General features: G+C 37.2%; 1 protein-coding gene across 1 annotated transcript in view; it reads left to right on the forward strand.

The window, feature by feature from the left end:
- Nucleotides 1-12434, forward strand: part of OXSR1 (oxidative stress responsive kinase 1) — a 92032-nt gene that overhangs the window by 37782 nt on the left and 41816 nt on the right. Inside the window, 2 exon segments of the mRNA XM_019662722.1 lie at nt 6027-6082; nt 8630-8664. Of these exon segments, the coding sequence (XP_019518267.1) occupies nt 6027-6082; nt 8630-8664 (91 nt within the window).

Below are 12434 nucleotides of genomic sequence, written 5' to 3' on the forward strand. Positions count from 1 at the left end.
CCTTTCTGCCATGTGAGGACACAGCAAAAAGATGATCACCTGTGAACTAGGGAGCAGATCCTCACTAGACACCAAATCTGCCACTGCTTTCATCTTGGACTTGCCAACCTCCAGAATTGTGAGAAATCAATGTTGGTTGTGTAAGCCACCTACCTAGCCTGTGGTTTTTGTGTTGTAGCAGTCTGAACAGACTAAGAGAGCATCAGTATGATTAAGAGCTGACTTCACATCAGAACAGTGGACGCCAGAAGTTAGTAGGAAAGAACCCTACAACCCTCGTGACCCCCTTGAACTATTGTCATTGAAGATATTTTTTAGGTACATATAGGTTCAGGATTGTTATCTTTCTGGTTAATTATTTCTGTTTTCTAAACTATATTTGTAGAAATGCTTTTTATTTGTAGAAATGCTTTTGTATGAAAGACCATTAGGTCTTATTTTAGTAGGGCTACTCTAGCTTACCGCGGGGTAAGTGCGTCTTCCACTGTGGCGCAGTCTTCCCACACTGGGTCCTGGCTTTATGAAGAGTCTCAGTTCTACCTCTCACCCTTAAACCAGCTCAGTGCCATGTTTTCTAGTTAGGGGTGGATTTTAAAACCTGGGCAACACTAGCCATTTGGGGGCAGTGTCTCTGCTCTATCTCCCAAGGCTCACTGCTTTCGTAAATGTCCCTGTTCATTTTGGAAACTAGGATTTCGTTTTTTATTTCATGTTCAGCTATGTGATACATTTCCCCCTAATTTAGCCAGCATTTCCTTGTGTTTGTAACAGGGGAGTGGTGTGTTTTGGGGCAAAGGCCTGGGTAGTAGTGATAAAAGTGTGTGTTTGCCACGCATAGTTTGCCATGTTACCGTAATGGAAATTCTCTATGTCACATTTTAAATCAGAGACTGTCAACCTTGGCTACATATTGTGATTACCTGGGAAACTTTGATAAGTACTGATTCCATTTAATGGGTCTGGGATGAGACCTTGGTTGGCATTGGGATTTTTCAGAGCCCCCCAAGTGATTCTAATGTGCAGCCAAGGCTGAGAACCACTGCTTACACTTCAGCTGATATACACTGAGACTTCAACAGGCTTGGGAGAAAGTTGTTTTACTGGGAAACAGAGATGGCTATTTTAAGTAGGTTTTGCTACCTCTCATATCTTTAAAGTTCAGCTGTTTTCCTCCATCTCTGCTGTGTTTTCCCTTTGAGCCTCTAGACTTTCGAGGTTTGTGGGGTTTTTTTAAAGATTTTTATTGGGGAATTGTGGGAGGGGAACAGCGTTGGGGAATCGGGGAAGGGGAGCAGACAAGTTGCTGTCCTTTTGTTCTTCAGTCTAGTTGTGGAGGATGTCGCTTCACTGGCCCATGTTGGTATTATCATTGTGCTCTTCCTGGGTTAGGCAGATCGGTCACCGGCCTCTGGACGGCCGCTCATGGTGGCTCTTGGCAGCTCACTTGGCCATACACAGTAGCTTATGACAGCCCACTGCAGCAGGGGCTGCAGCCTACGCTGTCGCCGGCGACTCACAGCAGCCCAGCTCCAGGTCAAGATGCCATTCACCATCTTAGCTGTAGAGGGCAATGTCACTGGCTCTCATGTGGGATCCAAACTGAGGCCCTGCTGCTTAGAGCTGGTGTCCCAAGCCAGCTCTTACCCAGCACGCCACTCGGCCGGCCCCAGACTTTCGAGGTTTTTGACTAGGGTGAACAGATCTCTAAATTAGACTTGTACTTTCCTCTATATTTACCTACCCAAATATGTTTCCCATTAAAGAAGTTAGCTCTAACAGAAATGTTAGATGTTTAGTCACTTTAAGATGCCTGAATGTAGTGTTTGCCAACTTTTGTTTCGATTTGTTGCTTCTCTTGACCTTTTTCAAGTTTTCCATAAACTGTGCCTATTTATGAGTCATAAAAATATTATAGGGAGAAACTTGTGTTCTGTATTAACGAGAAAGGCAAGCATGTCTATGATATTACTTTTAATTTTAAAAGGAATTTTTACTTTGGTGCAATAGTGACATATGAGAAATGGCATTAAGTTGTGAAAAACAAAACTCACTGTTCTTGCTATTCAAGAGTGGATGGAGGATTTAACTGTTGGGGCTGCTGGGTTATTTGATATTCTTTGTGACAGAGTAAAAACAGTTCATTAATCATGGACTATATAGAATTTCAGGTATTTAGTTACAGATTTTTCCTTGAAAGGTCAATTGTCCTGTGGTATGTGAAGACAGAATGTGGTGTGTTTGATTGTCCAGTGAGCCATTTAGTTTCATGATATCCCTCTGCTTTTACTCCTGGAAGCTGTCCTACAGATTGTATAGTGGTTTCGAAAGGGAAACATGAATTGATTATCTGGGGAATTGATTAGGAAAAGCAGTCACCCAAAGTGAAGGTTCTACTGAAAATGGATTACTATCCCTTCGCTTATGAAAGAAAAAACTTAGAAAACATTATTTAAATAGGTAATACGTATACATGGCTTAAAAAGTTCCAACAGCACAGAATGGTATATCATAAAAAATTAGTCTTCTTGGGCCGGCCGAGTGGCTCATTGGTTAAGAGTTGGCTTGGGGGCCGGCCTGAGTGGTGTGTTGGTTAAGAGCTGGCTTGGGATGCCAGCTCTGAGCAGCAGGGCCCCAGTTTGGATCCCACATGAGGGCCAGTGATGCTGCGCCCTCTACAGCTAAGATGGTGAACAACAGCTTGACCTGGAGCTGGACTGCTGTGAGTCGCCGGCGATGGCGTAGGCTGCAGTGGGCTGCCATAAGCTACCATGAATGGCCAGCAGCCAGTGTGAGCTGCCAAGAGCCGCCATGGGCAGCCGTCCAATGGCCGGCGACCGATCTGCCTCTCTCGAGAAGAGGGCAATGATAATACCAACATGGGCCAGTGAAGCGGCGTCCTCTACAACTAGACTGAAGAACAAAAGGACAGCAACGTATCTGTTCCCCTTCCCCGATTCCCCAGTGCTGTTCCCTCCCCCAGTTCCCCAATTAAAAAAAAAAAAAGTCTTCTAAATACCCACTGTGGCTAAATTATGTTGATACTATGTACTCTTGATAGGATGTGATGAAAATGGCACTTCCGTGGCTTTCCTTCCAAAAACTCACAGCTCCAGTCTAGTCATGAGGAAAACATACAAATTCCATTAGAAAGGCATCCTACAAAATACTTGACCATTACTCCTCGAAACTGTCGAGATCATCAAAAACAAGGAAAGTCAAAGAAACTGCCACAGACAAGAGGAGCCTAAGAAGACATGGCAACTAAATATAATATGGTATACTAGATGGGATCCTGGGACAGAAAAAGGACATTAGGTAAAAACTTTAAAAATCTGAATAAATTGTGGATTTTAGTTAATAGTAATTCATCAATACCGGTTGATTAATTGTGGCAAAAGTACTGTACTAATCTAAGATGCTAGTAACAGGGGAAACTGAGAGTGAGGGAGATGAGAACTTCTCTGTACTATCTCCTCAATGTTTATGTAAATCTAAAACTGTTCTATAATATAAAATGTTTTTAAAAAAGTCTCCTTCCTTCCCTGAACCTCTGGTACCCTAGTCTAAATGGAACCACTTCCTCCCATTTTCTTGTGACTCCTTTGAGAGAGATTTTAGCCCAATATAAACATAATGTATATATCCCTCTCCCTCCTGCTTAACAAACAAAAAACAACAACAACAGACAAATGGCAACATACTATGTGTAGTATTCTTAATTTCACTTAAGATTGTTCCATATTAACACACATATTCATTAGTAGTCATAGTATTTCATTATATAGATATACCACAGTTTAACTGGTCATCTTCTGATGGATAGTTAGGGTTGTCCTATTAGACTGAAATGTATTGGTTTATAACCCTAACATTTGGAACAGAGTTGGGAATTGACATGGTGGGGAGGGAACAATCAAGTTTGATTTTGACATTTAGTTGGATTAATTGATAGATTTAATACACTTCTCTCTTTAGAAACAATCAAGTTTTACTTAAATGTTTTGTTAGATTTGTTTATTCATTCATTTATTTAATATCATACTTATCTCTATAAGAGAATTGAGGCAGGATGTCTCCTATTCTCCTATTTAGTTATTTAAATCTATTTGATGAATATCTGGCAGATGACGCGTATGTTCTAATCATAATACCAAATAAGTAATTGCAGGTGATACAGAAATGTATTGAGATACAGGCCTAGATATGGCTCATGGTGAAATAAGAGAGATGGACCCAGAAATATCATATTTCTTTGATCTGTATTAACACTGTATTATAGCCTGCTGCAGAAGCACAGAGGAGGAAGTGCCTAAACCATACATTGTATTTTCCAGTGAGTTTTAGGTGTCATTCCAAACGAACTCAGAAAAGGGAGTTGAAGGTTCATGGTTGACTCAGTTGAATGGTCTTTGTCACCAAGGGAAGGGAAATGTCCTCAATTCTCTTCTGTTCATAGTATCTAGAGTCGGAGACTTTAGGTTTGTAGAGTAAAGTGAGTCAGCCTCCACTCTAAGACAGCTTCTGGGAAAATGTCCTGTAAATTGTTTGGATTAATAAGCAGTACAAAATATTCAGTAATACGATTTCCTTAGGTTTTAGTATATATTCAGGAAAGCTATTATATACTCTGGTACGGTGATGCTGTTACACACAGCCATGAAACTTGTTCATTGTTTACCAAGGAATGGTTATATCTAATGATGGAAGAAAACAAACCAAAGACAGGGAAAGGATCAAGTGTTGTGCTTTTCACTAGTTCCTTTTCATGACCAACAAGGCTTTCCTCTATGAGTTAGCCTTGCTTTCCTTTCTTATCTAGTAGCTTTAAGGGTTAGCTCTCTTTTGTTTATTTAATTATATTTATTTTAATTACAAAATAAATAGATGAGTCCATTCCTACAAGATATTCAAACACTGTTCCACTTGACTCCTGTCCACCAAAGGAACCAACCATTCATTGTTCTCTGGTGTGTATTGAAAGGGGTGTGTGTGTGTGTGTGTGTGTGTATATGTAACATTAATGGTGTCATACAAAATACACTGTCCTATTTGATTTGTTCACTTAGCCATATGTATCAGAGGGCATTGTATTAAAGGGCATTTAAAATCATACCATGTTGAGTGACCTTATTCCATTTTATGGATGTAACAGGATTAATTTAACCTTTCTGCTGTTGTTGGCTTTTTAGGCTGTTACCATTTTGGGGTTGTTAAGACAAATAATGCTGCTGTGAGCCCTCTTGTGCATTCTCTGGACATTGTGAGAGTTTTTCTAAGTTATCAAGAAGTAGATTTGCTACTCAAAGGATTTTGTGATTTTAAATTTTGCTAAGTACTACTAACATGTTGTTGCATGATAAAAGCAAGTTATAGATTGCAATGGATAGTATAATATCATTTATGTTGGAAGAAAAACCTAGATGTGTCACAGAAACATTTAATTAACTAGACTGATAATGGTTGAAATTTTAGAGAGAATACTAGACTTCAGAATAGTAGTGAAAGGGACTTTGGCCTTTTAAGCAATGTTTAGGTTTTTATAACAAGAATATATTCATGTATTACTTGAGTTATAAATAGTTACCAATAAAAGTACAGAGATGTTTGAATTTTTTATATCTATGTTTATCCGCAGTCATAGAATAACCCCTGTTTTCAATCAAATTTTGACGATATATTAGTGTGTAGGAAAAAAAATGAATATATTTCAAAAAGAATTAGATGAAGGTAGTTGAGGATCACATTCTTTAGCCACTTTCATTCCAGTCAAATATTTAATCACCTTGGGTTTTCTAGATTTTATAGTAAAAAACTAATTGTTTTCTAGCTTTTTGTTTACAATGTCTGGATTCTAGTACAAGTGACAAAAAATGTTTTTAATTTTACTATTGCCATAATGCCCTTTAATGCAAAATAGAACTCGTAAATATTGCCAGTGTTGTGTGACTATAGTAAACAACTGCTTAGATTATGTGGTTCTAAAGAATAGGTGTTTTTTTAATATATAACTTTTGTTTTTCTTAAAGAGATGTGAAAGCTGGAAATATTCTTCTTGGAGAAGATGGCTCAGTACAGATTGCAGGTAATGATTAGTATTTCTTTTCGTTTTGATAGTGGTCAGTTGAACCACATTACTCATCTTTTATAGTTTCTTAGTCAGTTTGCTCTTCTCTTCCCTGGACCATTTCTAGTCAAGCATCCTATTTTGGCACATCCCTGCTGGTTCTCAAGACATCCTCCACTACTCAGTTTTCTTTTTTGACCTTAGACATTTTCCTGACCATTACTCATCACCTTTTAGTTACCCACTCTTTATCCTCCATTAGGGTCTTCTATGGGTTCTCAGAGCAGTCTGTACTTTCCTTTAAAGGAGAAGTAGTCAAGAAATCTCATTGTGTTTAAGAATAAATATGCCATAGAAAAGGGATACAGAGCTGCTTATGTCCTGGGAGAATTTGGGTATTTGCCAATTAAGAAGAGGCATCTGAGGGGGAAGTGCACTTTGGGGGAGATTCAGAGCTGAAGAGATAAGAGTTGGAGTCCAGGGCCTGCCCCAGGTGGCTGTCCTGGTGAAATACCCCTTCCTCCAGATTGAGACTCCAGAATGGCTCTCCCGCAGGATCGCTGAGCAGGCAGACCATCTGAGCAAACCTTAACTTAGTCCCATGCGCACTGCTGGAACAGTCACATTATTTGGCAGGAGGAAGATAATCACCCAAAATTTATTTCTTCAGATTTAGAAGATAACTTTTAACCAAGCCATATAATGCTCTAACATACAGGAAAAGATTGATAAATTTGACACCTTTAAAGTGATCAACTTCTATTCATTAAAAGAGGAACAGTTTATCATCATTAATAAGTAAAATGGCCAACCACAGAATAAAGAAGACATTTGCAGCATGAATAACAGACAAAAGGCTCAAATTTAGAATATATAAAGAACTCATGAAGAAAAAACTGATTAGAAAATGGGCAGAAAATTTCCCAAATGAAGACATCAAAACATAAATATAATAATAGGTGTTCAGCCTCACTAGTAATCAATTAAATACAAAGTAGAATAACATTGGGATACCATGTTATACTGACTGACCTGGCAAAAACACCTAACAATACCAGCTGTTAGTGTGGGTGTAAAGCAAAGAGAACTCTCATACTCTGATAGGGGAATGTAAATTAGTACACTTTGATAACACATTGTAGATCGGTGACACAGATTTGCGTTAGCGTATGTGGAACAATCAGAGTGAACAGGGGTCTTCCTCCAGAAATGAAAAACGATTCACAGTCTCTGAAACGTGGCGAAACCACATTCAGGAGAAAGGGCGAAATTCTTCAATCCTGGAGGGATACTCGTGTTGTCAACATGATTTCCAAAATTCACGATTCAACAATGGTAAATGTTCCACGGAGAAATGAAGGAGTAAAGAAAAAACCTATTTGTATTTTTCAGTACAATATGTTCATGAAGGGTGTTGGTAGGGCAGATCAGTACTTATAAATTTCAGTTCACAGAAATAGTTAGCGAATTTGTTGTAAATTTTTAAAGAAACAGTGTAAAAGTTGATTTAAATGGTTTAAACCCCGGGAACATGCATTTAAACAATTTAAATGCCCCGTCCTCAATGTGTTAAGATATGCATACCCTAAGACTGGTTTCTAGGTGTATGGTCTGGAGAAATTCGTGCTTATGTGTACCACGGTACTCATAAGCATCAAAAGTTTGAAACAGTCCCAAGTATTTCATTAGTAGAATGGATAAATAAATTGTGTGTAATTTATACATTAGAATACCATCTAGTGATGCAATTGAATAGAACTACAACTAATTACAAAAGTATTAATAAATTACAAAGCCATAACATAAAAGAATCCAGTCAAATAGAATATATAGCTTGTGATTCCATTTATATAAGTTCAGCATAAGACACAATTATGCTTTATTGCTTAGAGAAGCAAAATCATGTTGCAAAAAACTAAAGGCAAGAGGATTCTAGGAAGATGGCAAGTAGGAAGCACCAGGCATCTTTACCCCACCTAGACAGCAGTTGGACTAGCAGAATCTGTCTCATGTACAGCAGGTCCTCAGATAATGTTTCATTCAGTGTCATTTCATTATAGTGTTGATGAGATACCATAGGAACTTAACTCTTGTTTATATCAGTTAGCTTGTGGTAAAATTAGTTTCATTATATATCAATTCACTTAGAGTCGCACAACCTGTTTACTAAGTCAAGTGAGGACTTACTGTAACTATTTTGGAATTCTGTAGTCCATTGAAGGATTGAAAATTCTAAGGGAAGTCTTGGAAGGTAAATTGTGGTTAATTTTGGTCAATGTCAGAGCTGCTCATTCCTTACCCATCAGCCATGTTGCAGGCAGCTGTGTGCATGTTTTTGGAGCGGCTTGCACACAGCTTGTGGGAACCATGGTGGGCAAAGAGCTTCCTGTCCTCCAAACGTCAGGGATCTGAGCTCTGATCACAAAGGTGCAGGCGAAGAGGCAAGCAGCCATTGTTGCTGCACCCCCCCCCCCCCCCCCCGCCAAGTGACTTCCAGGGGAATTAACGGGTCAGCGCCTTTTTTCCTTCCCTTCATTTTTCTTTTCTTTCCCTTTTTGGAGCCAGACATTAGACACTGGGACATTAAAAAACAACTACATGTATAAGGAAAATTGGAAAGTGACTGCACATGCATAGGAAAAAGTGCAGAAAAGACCTGAGAAGAACTTAAGTTTACATCTTGGGCTGATACTTGACACAGAGACAGCCTACAACAACCAAAAAAAACCCAAAAAACAAACCCTGGGAAAGAGGTAGAATATGATCTCCAGAGTTGTCATGTTATTAGATTCTAGTCTCCAGTTTTCAACAATAAAATCACAAGGCATTCAGGAAAGTGTGGCCCATTCAGAGGAAATAAATAAATCAACAAACTGTCACTGAAACAAACTGTCACATCTAGTAGATGGCAGATCTACTAGACAAAGACTTTAAAACAGCAATCTTTAAGATGCTCAGAAAATTAAAGGATAATGTAGAGAAACTAAAGAAAACAATGTGTGAACAAAATGGAACTATTACTAAAGAGGGAAAACCTAAAAGAAACCAAAAAGAAATCCTGGAGCTAAAAAGTGCAATAACTTGTACTGTGAAATGAAAAACTCACTAGAAGAATTTGGTTGCAGATTTGAGCTGGCAGAAGAAATAATTGGTACACTTGAAGATAGGGAAATGGAAATTAGCAAGTATGATAAATAGAAAGGAAAAAGGTGAAGAAAAGTGAACAGAGCCTGAGGGACTTGTTGGAATCCATTAAGCGGACCAACACACAGATTGTGGGAGGCCAAGAAGGAGAAGAGAGAAAGGAGCAGTAAGAATAATTGCAGAAATAATGGCTGAAAACATCCCAAATTTCATGAAAGACATGAATATAAACATCCAAGAAGCTCAATAATTTTCAAGTAAGATGAACTCTTAAGAGACTCACACAGAGACACCTTATAATCAAACTTATGGAAGCCAAAGACAAAGAATCTTGAAAGGAGCAAGAGAGAAACAACTCATCACATACAAGGTTATACTCAATAAGGTTGTCAACAGATTTCTCATCAAAAACTTTTGGAGGCCAGAAGGCAGTGGCCAATATATTCAAAGTCTAAAAGAAAAAAATTGTTAAGAATCCTATGTCCAGTAAAACTGTCCATCAAAAGCGAGGGATAAATGAAGACATTCCCAGATAAACAAAAGCGGAGGGAATTTGTTTCCACTAGACCTGCCCTGCAAGAAATACTCAAGGGCGTCCTGCAAAGTGAAATGAAAAGACACTAGACAATAACTCCAAACAGTGTGAAGAAATAAAGATCTCAATAAAGGTAAATACATGGATAAGTATAAAAGCTATTATTGTAAGTATTATTGTAACACTGGTTTGTAGCTCCACTTTTTTTTTCTACATGATTTAAGAGACTAATGCATTTAAAGAATTAGTCGTTTATATTTTTGAGCACACAGTGTATTAAGATGTAATCTTGTGACAGCAGCAACCAAAAAGGGTGGGAACAGTGCTGTAAAGGAGAAGAGTTTCTGTATATTATTGAAGGTAAGCTGGTATAAGTTCAAATTAGAGTGTTATAACTTTAGAATGATAAATGTAATTCCTATGGTAGCCACAGAGAAAATAGCTATAGAATATAGACAAAAGGAAATGAGAAATAATTTAAGCATTTCATAACAAAATATCAACTAAACCCAAAAGAGGTAATGCAGGAAATAGGAGATAAAACTATTAGACATATAGACAATAAATAACACAATGACAGAAGTCCCTCCTTATCAGTAATTGCTTTAAATGTAAATGGATTAACTCTCTAATCAAAAGACAGAGATTGGCAGAATGGATAAAATCACATGATCCAAATATATGCTGTCTATAAGGGACTCACTTTAAATCCAAAGACACAAAATTGATTGAAAATGAAAAGATGGAAAAATACATGCAAGTAGTAACCAAACACAGAGCAGGGGTAGCTATTCTAATATCAGGTAAAATAGACATTATATCATGAAAGGTTACAGGAAAGAAAGAAGAAAGAGTACATTGCATATTAATAGAGGAGTCAATACAGCAAGATGATATAATAATTATATATATACATATATATGTATATATATGTAGCATATATTCATGCACATAATAACATACCAGCAAAATATATGAAACAAAAAATGATAGAACTAAAGGGAAAAGTATATAGGTCTACAATAATAGTTGGAGACCACAGTACTTCATTGTCAATAATGGATAGAACAAATAGAAGATAAAGAAATAGAGGGCTTACTACAATGACCATTTAAATCTAACAGAAATATGCAGGACACTACCCAACAAAAATAGCATATACATTCATCTCAAGTGTATAAGGGACATTTTCCATAATAGACCATATGTTAGGCCACAGATTAAATCTCGATAGATTTGAAAAGGTAGATATCATACAAAGTATCTTATCCAACCACAGTAGGATAAAGTTAGAAATCAATAACAGGAATAAGTGAAGAAAACTCACTAAGGATTTGTGATGAAGGAAAACATCACAAGGGAAGTTATAAAATACTTAAAAATGATTGAAAACAAAATACCAGCTGTACCAAAACTTGTGCAATACAGCAAAAGCATTGGTGAGGGACAAATTTATAGCTATAGATGCATTATTTTTAAAAAATCAAGAATGATAGCAAATCAATCTAACTTTATAGCTTAAGGAGCTTGAAAACGAAACTTAAGCCCAAAGCTAGCAGAAGGAAGGAAGGAAATAATAAAGTTTAGAGCAGAAATAAAGGAAATAGAGAATAGAAAAGCAATAGAGAAAATCAATGAAATCAAAAGCTGGTTCTTTGAAAAGATCACCAAAATTGACAAGCCTTTAGGTAATGGACTAAGAAAAAAAAGAGAACTCTCAAATAAGTAAAATAAAAAATGAAAGTGGGGACATTATTACCAACCTACAGAAATAAAAAGGATTACAAGAAAGTACTAGGACCAGTTGTACTCCAACAAATTGGATAACTCAGATGAATTGGACACATTCCTTGAAACAAAACCTACCAAGATGAAATCACGAAGGAATAGAAAATCTGAATTGATCTATAGTAAGAAGATTGAATCAGTAATTACAAAGAAAAGCCCTGTACCTGATGGTTTCACTGGTGAATTCTACCATGCATTTAAAGAGGAACTAGTAATAGCCCTTCTCAATTTTCCCCCAAACTTAAAGAGGAGGGAGCACTTTCTAACTCATTCTGTGAGGCCAGCATTACTCTGATACAAAAGCCAAAGACATTATGGGGAAACTACAGACCGATATCCCTTAATGAATATTGATGCAAAAATCCTCAACAAAATACTAGCAAACCAAATTCAGTAGCATATTAAGTGGGTTATACATGTCCAGATGGTATTTTCTTCTTGGAATGCAAGGATGGTTCACACATATGAAAATCAATGTACTAGAGCACATTAACAACGCAGGAGAAATACCACATGATCTTCTCAACGCTGAACAAGCATTTGAGACAATTTAACAGCCTTTCATGATAGAAATATGCAACAAAGCAGGAACAGAAGGAAACTTCCTCTATTTACTAAAAGCCATATATGAAAAACTTACAATAATTATATTCCATGATGAAAGAGTGAGTGAAAGCTTTTCCTGAGTTCAGGAACACGGCAAAAATGTCTGCTTTTGCCATGTCTGTTGAACATAGTGCTGGAAGATCTAGGTTGAACAGTTAGGCAAGAGAAATAAAAGAAATTCAGACTGTAAAGAAAAGTAAATTATCTCTGCAGATTACATGATCTTATATGTAGAAAACCCTAAACATTCCATAACCGATTTGAACTAATAAATGAATTTAGCAAAGTAGGATACAA

The sequence above is a fragment of the Hipposideros armiger genome, unplaced genomic scaffold (assembly GCF_001890085.2).
Source record: "Hipposideros armiger isolate ML-2016 unplaced genomic scaffold, ASM189008v1 scaffold_380, whole genome shotgun sequence".
In the NCBI taxonomy this organism is placed as follows: Eukaryota; Metazoa; Chordata; class Mammalia; order Chiroptera; family Hipposideridae; genus Hipposideros; species Hipposideros armiger.